Source organism: Salvia hispanica, chromosome 2 (genome assembly GCF_023119035.1).
Source record: "Salvia hispanica cultivar TCC Black 2014 chromosome 2, UniMelb_Shisp_WGS_1.0, whole genome shotgun sequence".
NCBI classification, from domain to species: domain Eukaryota; kingdom Viridiplantae; phylum Streptophyta; class Magnoliopsida; order Lamiales; family Lamiaceae; genus Salvia; species Salvia hispanica.
This window is the reverse complement of record NC_062966.1, coordinates 20,266,042-20,280,248: the sequence shown is the minus strand read 5'-3', so window position 1 is coordinate 20,280,248 and position 14,207 is coordinate 20,266,042. Positions and strand designations below refer to the sequence as shown.

The following is a 14,207-nucleotide window of genomic DNA, read 5'->3' as shown; positions in this document are numbered from 1 at the left end:
CGTGTGTTTATGTGGATCTAAGTATTATTGAATTGTTCTAATTGTTTCTAAATTCAATTGAATAGTTTAGTTGCATTATATTTAAGTGAATCACTACTAAATTGTTCAATTTTAACTAAATTAACTGAATAATTTAGTTTCATCTTATATTTAAGCGAAACTAACCACTATTGAATTTTGTTCATTTCGATATAGCTTTAATTTAATATCAAACTAATCTATATTCGGTTGAGTAATCTGTTTTCTTAATTTTTAAATCAATGTGTTCATTTGTTTATATTATTATTATTATTATTATTATTATTATTGTTATTTTGTTAATAAATTTTGAATTATTATAATGTCAAATATTACTATTTTGTTATTATTTCAGTTACTTGATTGATTTTAGTTGATTAATATAAATTCAAAGTCCCATTAACCTTCTTAATTTATTAGATTATTATATTGGACCAAATTTATTTAAGGATTATTTGTTGTTTTATTTTTATAGCTATTTTTAATTGTAATCGATAATTTTTAAATAATAAGTATTATGTTGTATTCTGCATTTTTCTTAAAATTTATTACTATTATTTTAAACAAATAAAATGATAATATATTACCTTTTGCAAAATTAGACAATTGAGTTGAATTTTAAATTCAATTGAGAATTAAATTTTATTGTTTACATTGTGATTGAGTTACTGATTGTATTGATTTAACATTGAACTAACTAATTAGTAGTAGCTCTCACGGGGAGAGAATAGTTTTAAATTTAAATTTGAAATAATATCCTCGAACTCTCTTGTTAGCATGCTTCATTAATGGCATGATTAATCGTGCTTGATTAAATACAAGCATGTTGCTTTAATTAATTATCCACAACATCTACATTTATCAAGATGACTAAATTTATCAAAATTGAAAATTAGAATTGACCATAAAATCAATTTATTCACACATCCTCCTTGTCTCTTGTTCCAATGTTTTACGTACGCCATATCCATTTTTCTGCAACAACACTTCTTCAAAAAGAATCAAAAGTCATTCTATTGATTTATCGAAGTTTAAAGATAATGAAAAACAATTTCACGAAAAACATTTAAGAAATCTATCGGAAATTTCCAGAGAATTAAAACATCAGCAGCTGCATCGATCGTGAATTTCAACCAAAACGTCAAAGTTATGCAGGGCGACCACGCGCCCGGATACTCAACGACGGCCAGCTTCTCATCATCCTGCTCGACAACTCTCTCAGCTCCAGCTTAAGTAAAAAAATCAACACTTATTTCTATGCTTGACATACAGCTAAACTCATACGAAAAACTTAAGTTTTGTATATTAAGGATTTTGTGCACAAATCATTGCGAAAAGAAAATGGGTGAGACTGACAGAAACTAAAAATGGCTATTGGCTCCATTTTGTGTTAATGCTGGCGGGAGAAGAAGAAGCGAGACCGCCAATTTCTCTTCCAAATATTGAAAGGATATATATAAAAGTAAAATCAAGTAGTACTAAACCGGAAATTTGTAGTAAACCGGTTTTTTTTGCTATTAAACCAGTTTATGGTTGGCCATAACGTGGCCACGTAGCAATATTGTTGAATAAGTCCAGGTAGTCTAAAAATGAAAAGTCAGAATCGATCAACGGCAATTGCAGGCCTCATGATAAAAACTGATTAAATAATTGCTAGAATCTAACATACAATTTCATACTCCTGCCGTTTCGTAGTAGTAGAAATATTTATTTTCGACACACAATTTTTAAAAAAATTGTATTAAATGAATTAAGTAAAAGAAAAATAAATTAGGAAAATAAAACAAGTAGAAAGACGAAGAGAAAATAAAATAGATGCAAAAAATGTATTGACTTGTACCAAAAAGGGAAATGACTTCACTAATATGAAACGTATTAAAATGACAAAATGATTCTACTACGGTGGAATGAAGTGAGTAATTCATTAGGAAACTAAGCGTCAAGTTTATTAAATTTGGATACATAATTTTGAACTCAGTTTCAACCATATGCACGTCAACCATGATTTGGTCTTGTTAATTTTTTACTTAATACATAAACATAAATTATGTTCTAAACTTTATTGAAACATAATTATTATTTTTAAGTAGCCAATGTGAAAAGTAATTAGACTTCCTTTTTTTTTTCTCTTTAGAACAGTAGAACTATAAGGCTTCGCTTATATCATGGCAAAACATGCTGTCTTTATATCTTTTCAGTTTTCCCATTCTTGCCTTGACCGAAAGTAGAGCTGCAACTCTAATAAAGTCTTCAAGCCCAGACTGCATAAGAGCATCCACTATAGGGGAGCCACGGCCGGGCCACGCCAGAGCCGCGAGCCGCGGCTCCCTATAGTGACGGGGATGGGCAGCCGCGCCGGGGGGAGGGGGGGGTTGCCCACGAGAGCGCCACGATCGTGGCCCGGCCGCGGCTCTTGGGCGGGAGCCGTGGCTCTCCTATTGCAGCGGCCACGGGCCGCGGCTCTCTCTATTTTCTGATTTTTTTTTTTAATTCTATAAGTATACACATTTTTTTACCTCATTCCTGCACAAATTCTATAAATATACCCATTTTTAATTAAAATATAAATAAAATGAAAAAAATTAAACTTTTTGGTGGCTTGGCCATGTCCACTATAGTGGGAAACATGGGCATTGGTGGCCCGACCACGATTTTGTGGCCTGGCCACACTTTGTGGCTTGGCCCGGCCAACTATAGTGGACACTCTAAGATTACACTTTATTGGACTCATGTCAAAACGACGTCAATGAATTACAATACTTTTTTACTAAATATATTATTTTGATTTTCCGCAAATATATCTCTCTAAAAAAATTTTCAGCAAATATACACGGATTTCATTCTTCACTAACAATAATTTAATTATTTTTTCTTTTTAATTATCTCTCACTTACAAATTGTGTCTTTTCAAAAGTGTTTATTTTGATGGGACGGATAAAGTATACATTTCTAATATGCACGAGAGTTTTCATTTGAATTTTTTAATTAATAGAAATAATTAAAATTAAAGTTTAATATCTATTTAATTAATAATGATATTTTTTTTCTTAATAGATAACACAAACCCGACCCTAACCCGACCCAACCCAGTCCAAAATCTTCAGGTTCTTATTAATTAGGTGGATCCTATAAGAAACCAAACTCTAAACGTGCGTGTTTTTGTCGGATAAAAAATTGTGAGCCCTCCCCCCTCCCATTCATTATTAAGAGAATGTAAGTCCAGCTCTTTTAATGGGCCGAACGTGATTGATACATGTCCAGAGTTACGGTTCACATTGTCCATTTGATATTCTGAATATAGTGTGCAAGAGCCATTATCTACTATCACAATTTTAGTTTCACTTAATTATAGTTTGGATATGGGCTTCACAAGTTTAGGTTAGAATTTGGTCTGAGCATTAACCTAACTATCCATTTCACTTAATTTTTAATCATTTATTTAATTTTAGAAAATCATTTAAATAATTAAATTAATTGGATATTATTAAGAAAATGATTAATTTATTTTACGTAATTTCTTCTTTGTCCATGTGTCTTAATAGAAATGATTTCATTGCTTAAATAAGCAAGCATAATAAAATTCCGTGATACTATAATAATTGGTGCATTGAATGTTTTTGAAGGTCAGAAATTAGAAATATCAAGAAAATAGAGATGAAGCCAGTTATACAGTGTTGTGGTCCGAGTTCTGCAGCGATAGGTGAGGTGTCAAAACATGTGTATTTTGATGACCATAAATGTTGTGTTGTTTCTATCATTCATCAAATCACGTGGACTTCGATGTCATTTCATTATACACGTGTATTTTCTACTTCACCATTTCATTTTTCAAACAACTGATTTTTTTATACAGTAATTAAAAGATTAACACAATATTCATCTACATAAAAGATCCGATAATTAAAACGAATCCGACCCAATTGACATTCTCAAACAATCACCTATAATTGGTCTTAATTAATTATGCAGAGATTTTGGATACGGTAGTTGAGATGCTATTTAGGTGACTTATAGTACTTCATATACCCCATTAATCGGACAAATGCATCTTCTTTTTTTTTTTTTTTTAATTTCTAGGTGACTTGTAAATGATCGATCATCACTTCAAAATATGAAGGATATAAAATTATTTTAAAAAAATATAGGGAGAGAGTATCTAGTAAATAGGGTTTCTAGTTGTTGCAATATGTGTTGAAGTGGGACGCCTCAAATTTGACAGACTTGTATCAAATCAAACTCAAGTCTTTCCAACTTGAGCTCAACTTAGAATACCACTGCCTGAAAATTTAGGAACACAAGACAAATACTAATAGTTACACAAATTTAATTAAATATCAATATAATCAGACTGCTCAATTGAACTTCAAAACATATGGTGAAAAGAAGCTATATACCTCGATCGACGTCTCACGATTGGATGATTAAATTGGAAATCAAATTTGTGATTATGTATAATTAAAGATTACTATGATTTTAACTAGCGTTCGAATGATGATTCCTAATTGATCTCAATAATTCGAATTATTGTTTTGGGGACAATATGTACTTGTAGTAGTAGATGAGTACTATCTATACACGTAATGTAACCCCAAGAAAGAGGGGTTTAGCTTGATGTGGTATGCAGTTCCTTTCCTTTTCAGATATATTGTGACTTTGAAAAATTCTTTTGGAACGAGAAATTCAGCAAGTATTAAGCCAACATCGAGTCAATGCAGCAAAGATTCTTCGTGCTTGCTACATATGTGGTGACAGTATATAGTTGAATGACAATTAAGAAAATATAAATGAAAATAAAGATATAGAATGATGCTCCCTTCGCTCCCCATTTTTAGTCCATTTTGTATTCGGCACGAATTTTAAGAAGAGTGAGTTTGAAAAGCTATTGAAATGTGAGTCTCATTTTTAAATATTAGTTGTATAATAAAATGCGTGTGAAATGAGTTAGTAGAATGTGAATCTATTTATCATTTATGGTAAACAGAGAAAGTGGACAATAAATGGGGGACGGATAAAAATAGCAAAAGTGAACAAAAAAATGGGACGGAGGGAGTATATCACGCTGAAAATTAATTTGAGTTTATTTCGTGATTCTATTTAAGCTTTATGCAATAGCTAGTTAATTAGTTAAGCACGAAATATATAGTAAGTAAATGTAATTTCTGATTGATCGACAAGAATTGTTCTTAAATTGGTTAGTTTATTTATTATTGTTTTATATGCTAATCGATTTACACTACTTAGTTGATGATTATTGTTTTATATGTATAACTAATTGATATCATATATTCACATTAACTATTTAATTAATTTACTTAATTTTAGCGTGAGGGATTATTTCCATCCGCTAATTAACTGATCAAAGGAGGAATTAACATAGAAAGAATTCGTAATTTTAGTTGCAGCCAACTGTGAGATTCTCACAATTACAAACTTCTTTAGACTGAGTGTGTAATAAAATTGATTTTGATTTCCCTTCTTGTAAATTATTTTCAATTTTCTCTCTCACTCCTGTTACTGAGTTAGCAAGTGGTGGATGAAAATGAAATTAAAAGGAAGATAGGGTTTCAGATCAACTTTAGACTTAGTAGTGAAAGAGACATATAGTCATATGGTCAAAGAAACAAGGCCTTCAATGGAAATAAAGCAGTTTTAAATACAGCTTCTAATAATTGTCCTCCCACCCATATAGTCCCTATGTGTTTTAGCTTATGAGGACACCTACCTACATGTCTAAACAACAAAATACATCATAAAATAAAATATAATTAAGTCATTAATATTAATCTTGGGTAATTAAGTTGGGATTTTGGAGGCAAATTACCACTATATATGTTGTTTTGATCTCCATTTGTTAATTAAATATGAGTAAAAATCTTTTAATAAATTAAAGCAGCTAAGATCAGTCTTCGTCCATTACCTACGAGTAGCCCTATCCTCACCTGCTCCCATGTGAGTTAATCACAACATATATGAATACTAATTGAACAACCCTTTGAAGATCTATCTCTAAAAAGGTGCAGTAGGAGTAGTAATTAGGAAACTTCACATGTTAAACATAGTAGTAATAAAAAAAATTATAATGTGAGTCGAAATTCTATAAATTAGAGGGAACTGATATGAAGGATCCAAGAATTCTTTTAAGAGACAGAAAAAACAAAAATTGTATAAATAGGGAGTTTAGTGAAAAAGGAAGTTAATAAAGACAAAAGATAAGGCCATAAATTAAAAAATAGTACTCTATAATTAATAATATTTGACAATCTACCCATGCATCAATAATATACCTATATATAGGCATCGCTTTCTTTAGATAAAATCCCAGCCGACCAAGTCTCAAATGCAATTTTATGTCGAACCAGTGTGCATATTATATGATCCAAACATGTTTATATATAGAGTGGGAAATTCTTTTCAATCCTTTTCCAAGATTTCATACAACCATGTGCAATATTTTTTGAAATTGTTATGCCCGATGATAACAAAAATAAGATGAAGAACACACAAAATGGAAGGGAAATTATAAACAAAATTGGATATATATGTTTGGATACTTAATCTTCATCAGATATTTTACCTTCCATAAAAAAGGTTTCAAGAATCAACAACCTTAAATTATATGATAGAAAATCTTGTGAATAAGGATATTAAAAGAGTAAAACCTATTTTCTTTCATCACTCTCCTCTCCAATGAACAATTAACTACATAAGTCAAAATTTTTGTTTCGCTTGTGAATTAACACATGCCTAATAATATATGTGTAGCATTCAGTTTGTGTTACGGACTCAATTCCCACATCGGTTGTGAGAACAACTAGTGTGGGGTATATAGACTAAATGGGCTCTCCTTCCTAGCAGGCTAGTCTTTTGGGATGAGTTCTCCTGTTTGGTCTGTATCAATTGGCTCTTTCATTGAGAGCCCAAACGGCTCGGAGTGGTGGCCGGGCAACGAATTCGCCACGACCAACGAGTACGTTTGGGGCCGACTCGGAGTGGTGACACACGGAGTGGTGGCCGGGCAAATATTCCGTCGTGGCCGTTACCAACGAGGACGTTGGCCCTTAAAGGAGGGTCGAATGTTACGGACTCAATTCCCAAGAGGGTCGAATGTTATATAGACTAAATGGACTCTCTCCTAACAGTCTAGTCTTTTGGGATGAGTTCTCATGTTTGGTCTATATCAGTTTGATCTTTTTTAATTCTTTTTTTTTCATACGAATAGAATCCTATTCTTGGGTTTTATGATTCACAAAAACTGCAAGAACCTTGGACTTGCATTTGGGAAAATGAGAAAGGGGAACAAACTACGTCTAACTACAACCGGGTGCAAAAAGTGTTAGGTTTTTCTTTCTAGATATATGGAGTACTACACATGGTCAAATTACATCATGTTTAGCTTAATTTCCAATCTAATCTATTACTACTTACGTGGGGCTATTACATGCCACTATCGATCCCTAAACTAAAAATTAAACAAAAACAAAAGATTTAATCATGCTAAATCGACCCCACTTCCTCCATCCCTACCTAGTCATGTTATGTACTTGCATCACTTTAGCCACGCTCTTGCCCTAACATTCACTACTAAGTTGCAGCACCAGCACCACCTCTCTCTCTCTCTAATGAGTTTGTGCATTCTTTCTCCACCAACAAAGTAATGAAAAAAGGACACAAAAACAAGTAGTAGCTAGCAACGCCCAAGACACCCACAGCAATGTTCCCATTTGGAGAAAACCCCTCTTTCAAAAAGCCTCCTTTTCAGCTTTACGATCAAATTCACAACCCTATCCTCTCCAAACACGATGAATCCCCATTCTTCTCCAACTTCCCCTCCCCATTCTTCGACGAACACGAGCTTCCCTTGCACCAAATCCTCCCGAAACCCTCAATCCCCACAACCCTACCAATACCATCCTCTTCATCAGATCACCCCAAAAAAATCACCAAAAAAGACCCCAAAGCCATCGCGGCCGCCCCTCCAAGGAAGCGAACCGGGAAAAAAGACCGGCACAGCAAGATCTGCACGGCGCAGGGGATCCGAGACCGGAGAATGAGGCTCTCCCTTCAAGTGGCAAGGAAATTCTTCGATCTCCAAGACATGTTGGGGTACGACAAAGCCAGCAAGACCATCGAGTGGCTCTTCACCAAATCGAAGAAGGCCATCAAGGAGCTGGCCATGGAGGTTGGAGAGAGAGAGAACAATGTTTCCATCACAATGAGCGATGGAAAGACCGAATCGTTCGTGTCGGAATGCGAGGTAATCTCCGGGATCGAGGAGAACTGCTCGAACAACGGGGGATTGGAGGAGAAAAAGGGAAGGAAAACAACAGGAAACACGAGGGAGTCGAGGGAGAAGGCGAGGGAGAGGGCGCGCAGCAGAACAGAGGAGAAGATGATGGGGAAGCGCATCGAATCAAACCCTAGCCTAGAGGATTACGCCCCTTTCGTGCAGCCGCCGTCCGATGCCGGAACAATCGAGAAGCTTCTGGGGAATTCAAGCTCTGCTGCTGCTGTCTCTTGCTGCACCGATCCCACTACCAGTTTCATGGGATTTCTCGAAAACTGGGACCTGGACAGACTAAATTATGCAGGTAATCACAACTCAATTTACTCAGCCACCACCCCGGATTTTCCACTGTTTCATCAATAATTTTGAGGGCTTTATCTGTAAAATATTTATGATTCGGTTTGACTCTTTTCAATCCCTAGCTTTTGAATGTAATAATCCTTTGCCGATAGGGTTAAATAAATATATGAATTTATAATCATAATCCAATTATTCCAACTGCTTACATCTAATTCAACACACTAACTGCTAATTTTCACGACCACAATGAATGTGTGAAGTGTGTGTTTTTTAATCCTTCTTGTGTGATATATTTTGAAATTGGCAGCTAATTAAGCAAAATCTGTTGGGGCCATGTGTTGGGGTTATGTGTTATATTGAAATCAAGCATCCAATTCAAACTTATATTGTTTCAAGGCATGATTTTTTTAAGCTATAAGATGGCAGTTTACAAAAATCCAAAGAAATGTTGAACGGATAATGATATCTTGCGATAAGGTGATGGAATATAAAACTATATATGTGAGGTCAAAAAAAAACACTTGAAAATTTAGTACCTGAGGTGCCAGATGAAGCTATTTTTGAAAGATGAATTTTTGAAGCATCTTTGTTTCTAGAGTTAGCTTTCCTGTAATTCAATTTGTCATTTACGTTAGGCAGATTTGAATTTATATAGGAACATTGCATTCCATGCATAAATTATAAGCAATAAAGTTCAATTATTCTGATGAACAACTGGAATTGGGGAGTAGTAAAAACTACTACAATGTAAACAACTACTATGACTATTTGTTATAAATAGATTGGTTGAGGTAGAGATGGGATTGATCATACATTTATTTTTCTTCATTCATTTGGTAATCTTGGTCTGCCACTGAGTCTGTGTGTGAGAAGCTATACATATAGTATGATTCAGCTGATTATTTACAGCAACCTATGTATGATATTTTAATTACTTGGGCTAGCTGCGAAATCGATCTGATCTGCACTGACAGTTCACTTTTATATTCACTGGTGTTCTTTCTTTGTTATTTTCCCTTATTTTCTGGAATATTTCAAATGTAGATATGATCTATCTAATCCCTGCAGCATTATTGTAAGTTAAAATTTAAGTTTAACCTGGGATGTATTCAACCACACCCTTATTGAAGACCATAATTAGAGACTGACTAAAATTTGTCTTTAGTCCTATATCTACAAATATTACTCCTACTATGTTAGTATACTTTATGCCAACATCATCTAGGAATACCACTCCCGTTTAATCCATATTTTGTTAATGATTATAGCACTTCAAAATTGTTACTTATATCACCAGTTTACAAATTACAAAAATTAAAGCTCAATTTGTTCTTTTATACGTGTTTTTGGATCTATAAAGAAAATAAATAAATTGAGATTTTATATATATGTAATTTATAAAACTAATGATGTGAATAATAACTTTGACGTATTAGAATAAAAATAAATACTCCTATATAAATAAAACAAATAGCGTTAACATAGACTAAATGTGAACGATGCCTACGAATGATGCTCAGGTAAAGCATGTACTAGTAAATATTATTCATAACACTTATGCTCCGACTAAGGCAACTTCACGAGTTTTTTGTTTTTAGGGAGGTTTTTTCCATATATATTCTCTCATTCTCAAATTAATTGAGACGTTTATCTTGTGCACGAAATTTAAGAAATTGGTGTTTAAAGATTAAAATTGAGAGAGAATAAAGTATGAGGGAGAAGGAGAGAGTACATCAAATGAAAAAATGAAGTCTTTTGTCAAGAAAATGAAACGACTCAGCTATCTTGCAACGGCTTGAAAATGAATACGAATTAATTATACTGGGAGGGAGGGAGTATATGCTAGTAGAAACGAAGTATAAGTGTTTCATTGAAGCTCTTTGAGAGGCTTAGTTTATGAATAATGTTGGAGTAACTTGTAATTTTGGAGTAACTGGTGGGAGGACATCAGAAATGTACAATTAGGTACTAATAGGAATAATCAAACAAAAGCAAAATAATTAGTACTAGTGTACTACTATATACTTATGATGACACAAGTATATCATATTATAACTATTAAACGCTTCTATTTATATTACAGATGTTTTATCGCGTGTATGTTATTTTGCTGAAAAAAAGCCTTGCTAAATACTCATAAACCATGAGTAGGTAATTAGTTGTATTATTTATTTCAGCATATAAACACACAACCACTATCAATAAAGTTGTTGGCAAAGCTTTCACGCCTTGTTTAATGTAGTTTGCGAAGTTAATTGATCAATGAGAAACTTAGTAACTTTGGTGGAGTAGTAAAATTTTGTAAGTTTGATTGTCTCACAAAATTTTGCTAAGTGAAGTAAGTCGATTGCAATCTTGTGTGATTCGCGTTCATACGGCTCGAATTGACCTAAAGCACATCTTTATACATAATAATAATAATAATAATAACAATAATAATATTAATAATAATAACAATAATAATAATAATAACTACAAAATTGTCAGGCACTATATCAGAAACATTAAAGACTGATCCATAAAAAAGGGAATTATAGTAATAGTAGTAGTATTAAGAATCGGTAGCTAGATTTTTAACATGAATGCAAGATTTCTAATAATAGTATGTAAATGAATGCGAGGAAGTTAGCCCAAAACACCCGTTTTGAAATAAAATTTAAGATTTGATCATCAATCGCTCTACCTCAAGGTTTTAAAGTTTCAACTACTGATGTATTTCTAGTTTTCAATGAGATTAATATTCCTTTATTGCATTGTCTAACAACACTGCTTATTCTTAGGGTGTGCTTGGACGGGCGACTTAGAAGTTATAGTTTGAAAAATTCTGTTAAATACTAGTAGTAATTAAGAAACGAATCTAGGTTTTTATCCTTTAAGGATATACTCCATTAGAAGAAATGTCTTTTTATATGTGCAGTATGTTAGTATGTATTAGTATTAAATAATTTAATTATAAATACCAAATCCACTCTGCAATTCTTGACCCTAAACAATAGTGCTGAAAATTGTGCTTGATATGTGTTAGGGTTATCGATTTTCAGAGTTTTGGAAAGGGTTTAAATATTTGTAATAAATGCAGTCAACTATAGAGACAAAATAATGGTGGGAGAAAACAACAAGGCATAAGACATTCTATGTTAGTATCCGAGAGTTTTGTACAGCAATCATTTCTTATACATACCTCATTTGCATCTCACTGCAAAAACCCAGATTTGTATTTTCCTTTCATTCTCACTGCAAAATGGAATGTTATTATAAGAGATACACACACACACATATTTCACATATGAATATATACGGACTAGTAAAAAATAATGTAAAGTTAACAGTCAAACATCCTATGATCCTATCTGTCCTTTAATTAATTAATTCGATAATAATATCTTATTTCGCCTTCATCAGTCTTTTTCATTTGGAGTGGAAAATCCAAATCTACTTCCCAAATATCTTTAGATGAGATAAAGTTGAATCATTGAACACATTCTTTGTATTTTTCTGCTGCAGCAATAATGTAGTCAAGCCACGACTTGGCATTTAGCAAAATACTTGTAAATAGAGCAAAACTCCCACAAAAAAAAAAAAAAAAAAGTTTACATGCAGAAATGTTGAATGAATATGTACTGCGATCTATTCATACACCGGACCACATGACAGAGACGAATCATCTTTAAATTGGGGGTTGTGAGTTGTGACACCAGAAATAAAGATGATAATGACAACCATATATAAAACACTAAACAACAAAATTTTGATGAGAAATAAATCTATTTAAATGTGGCTAAGCCGTAGTACTATATAATAAGATTGGTTATTGGTATAAGATTAAAACTCAGCAAAATCTGGTCAAATAGAGCAAGTGAGCAATTAACCCCTTTCATTATTTCTTCAAATCTCTGATCCCCATTATAAATTACCAAGAAAAGAATAAATTCAATTAAATTTCAGTAGCTACATAACTTTATGTTTGATTTATTACTACCATGGAATCGTGATCACTGATCACCCCAATATTCGAACCATCAAGGCAATGAATGCCGGCACACACACATCAAACTGAAATAAACAAGATTAATCCTAACCCTTGTTTGTTAATTCTAAGAGAGAGCCCAAATTGGGTATTTTTTTTTATCAGCTTAAGAATTAGCACCAAATTAACCTAAGAAATGCTAATCAAATCTGAAGTAGCTAAAATTCTTGAAAGACTCCAATTCTTGAATTAAAAACTCACCTGATTAGGAAGATGGATCTTGAAATCTCTAACAATTTCATAGTGTCTTCAACTGAGTGCAGATTGTGAGAAGTTTTTAGCTATGTGAATGTTGCAGAAAATGTTAGATATAGGGCAGGCTGATAAATTTGGAAGTAGAAATCCTCATATCCTGCAATTTTGTTTTGTGAAACACACACAGGAAATTAAGGCATGCGTATGCAGATTTTGGTAGAAAAAGAAACAAGAGTAATGTTGCTAAATTTTGTCTCTTAATGCATGGTTCAGTGTAAGATGTTTAAAGTGGAATCTGTGTCCAATAATAGGCAACCAATTTCAAGATTATAGAATCTGCCTATAGATTTACACACACATACATGTCTGAGTCATATTTTTTTGTACAACTTCATGATCATACCGATATGTGATTGGGACAATTATATTATATCCTTGGATCATAGCCGAAAAGAAAAGATATAGCTGAAAAGGTGAATCTTGCACTTAGAAAAAGTAAATCTTGAACTCATTTTTTTGGCAAGATATACAGTAGTAGTTGTGTAGCCTACCATCGGAGAGCTGTAGCAGTTGAATTGTGGGTTATTGCGTGAGAAGGGAGTGTGTTAGGTAACTTATTATACGCTTCAAATTTCATATCTCAATGTTGTATAGCACCTATGTTTTACAATGTAGTGCATTCTAGTGTACTACTTATAAATTTAAAAGTTGAGGAAATAGTATGTTTAAACAATTAACAAATACTATATGCTTGTCGTAATTTTGCTTTGTAGCGGAGCCCTAATTTCTTGGAGGCCCTTTTTCCATGATCATGAAGCCGATTGTTTAATAAATATTTATTCGTAAAAAATCAAAATTAAGGCATTTTTCTTCTCTTTTGATCTAATAATGAGGACTATATTTCTGTTTATAGGTTATATTTAGTATACTTTTTTAGTAGTTCTATATAATAAAATAAATATATTCGAAATGTTTTACTACTATATCCTAAAAAATTGCTCAGACATCAACAAAATTTAGGAGAAATTACAATTACAAAACCACTCTTTAGTTTTATACTATCAATTACTCCCTCCGTCCCACAAAGATTGTCCCACTTTGACCGAGCACGGGTTTTAAGAAATATAATAGAAAGTGAGTTGAAAAAGTTAGTGGGATGTGGGTCCTACTTTTACATATTAGTTTTATAATAAAATGTGGGTATGAATGAGTTAGTGGAATATAGGGTCCACTACCAAAAATGGTAAAAAGTGAAATGGGACAAACTTTGTGGGACGGACCAAAATGAAAAAAATGGGACAATCTTTGTGCGACGGAGGGAGTATAACAAAAGTAATAGCAATATACTAAAATAAAAAAAAAATTAAAAAAAGTACTCCAAAA

The 14,207-nt window shown here is 32.8% G+C and overlaps 1 protein-coding gene across 1 annotated transcript; it reads left to right on the top strand.

The window, feature by feature from the left end:
• Nucleotides 1-7,578: 7,578 nt before the first annotated feature.
• On the top strand, nucleotides 7,579-8,794 carry LOC125208116 (transcription factor CYCLOIDEA-like). Its single transcript, XM_048107674.1, has one exon. The coding sequence runs from the start codon at nucleotides 7,730-7,732 to the stop codon at nucleotides 8,663-8,665; it is 936 nt and encodes a 311-aa protein (XP_047963631.1). The 5' UTR covers nucleotides 7,579-7,729; the 3' UTR covers nucleotides 8,666-8,794.
• Nucleotides 8,795-14,207: the final 5,413 nt, after the last annotated feature.

Bases quoted from the DNA above. Each gene is read 5' to 3' on its own strand.
- LOC125208116 (XM_048107674.1), top strand. From the start codon at position 7,730: ATGTTCCCATTTGGAGAAAACCCCTCTTTCAAAAAGCCTCCTTTTCAG.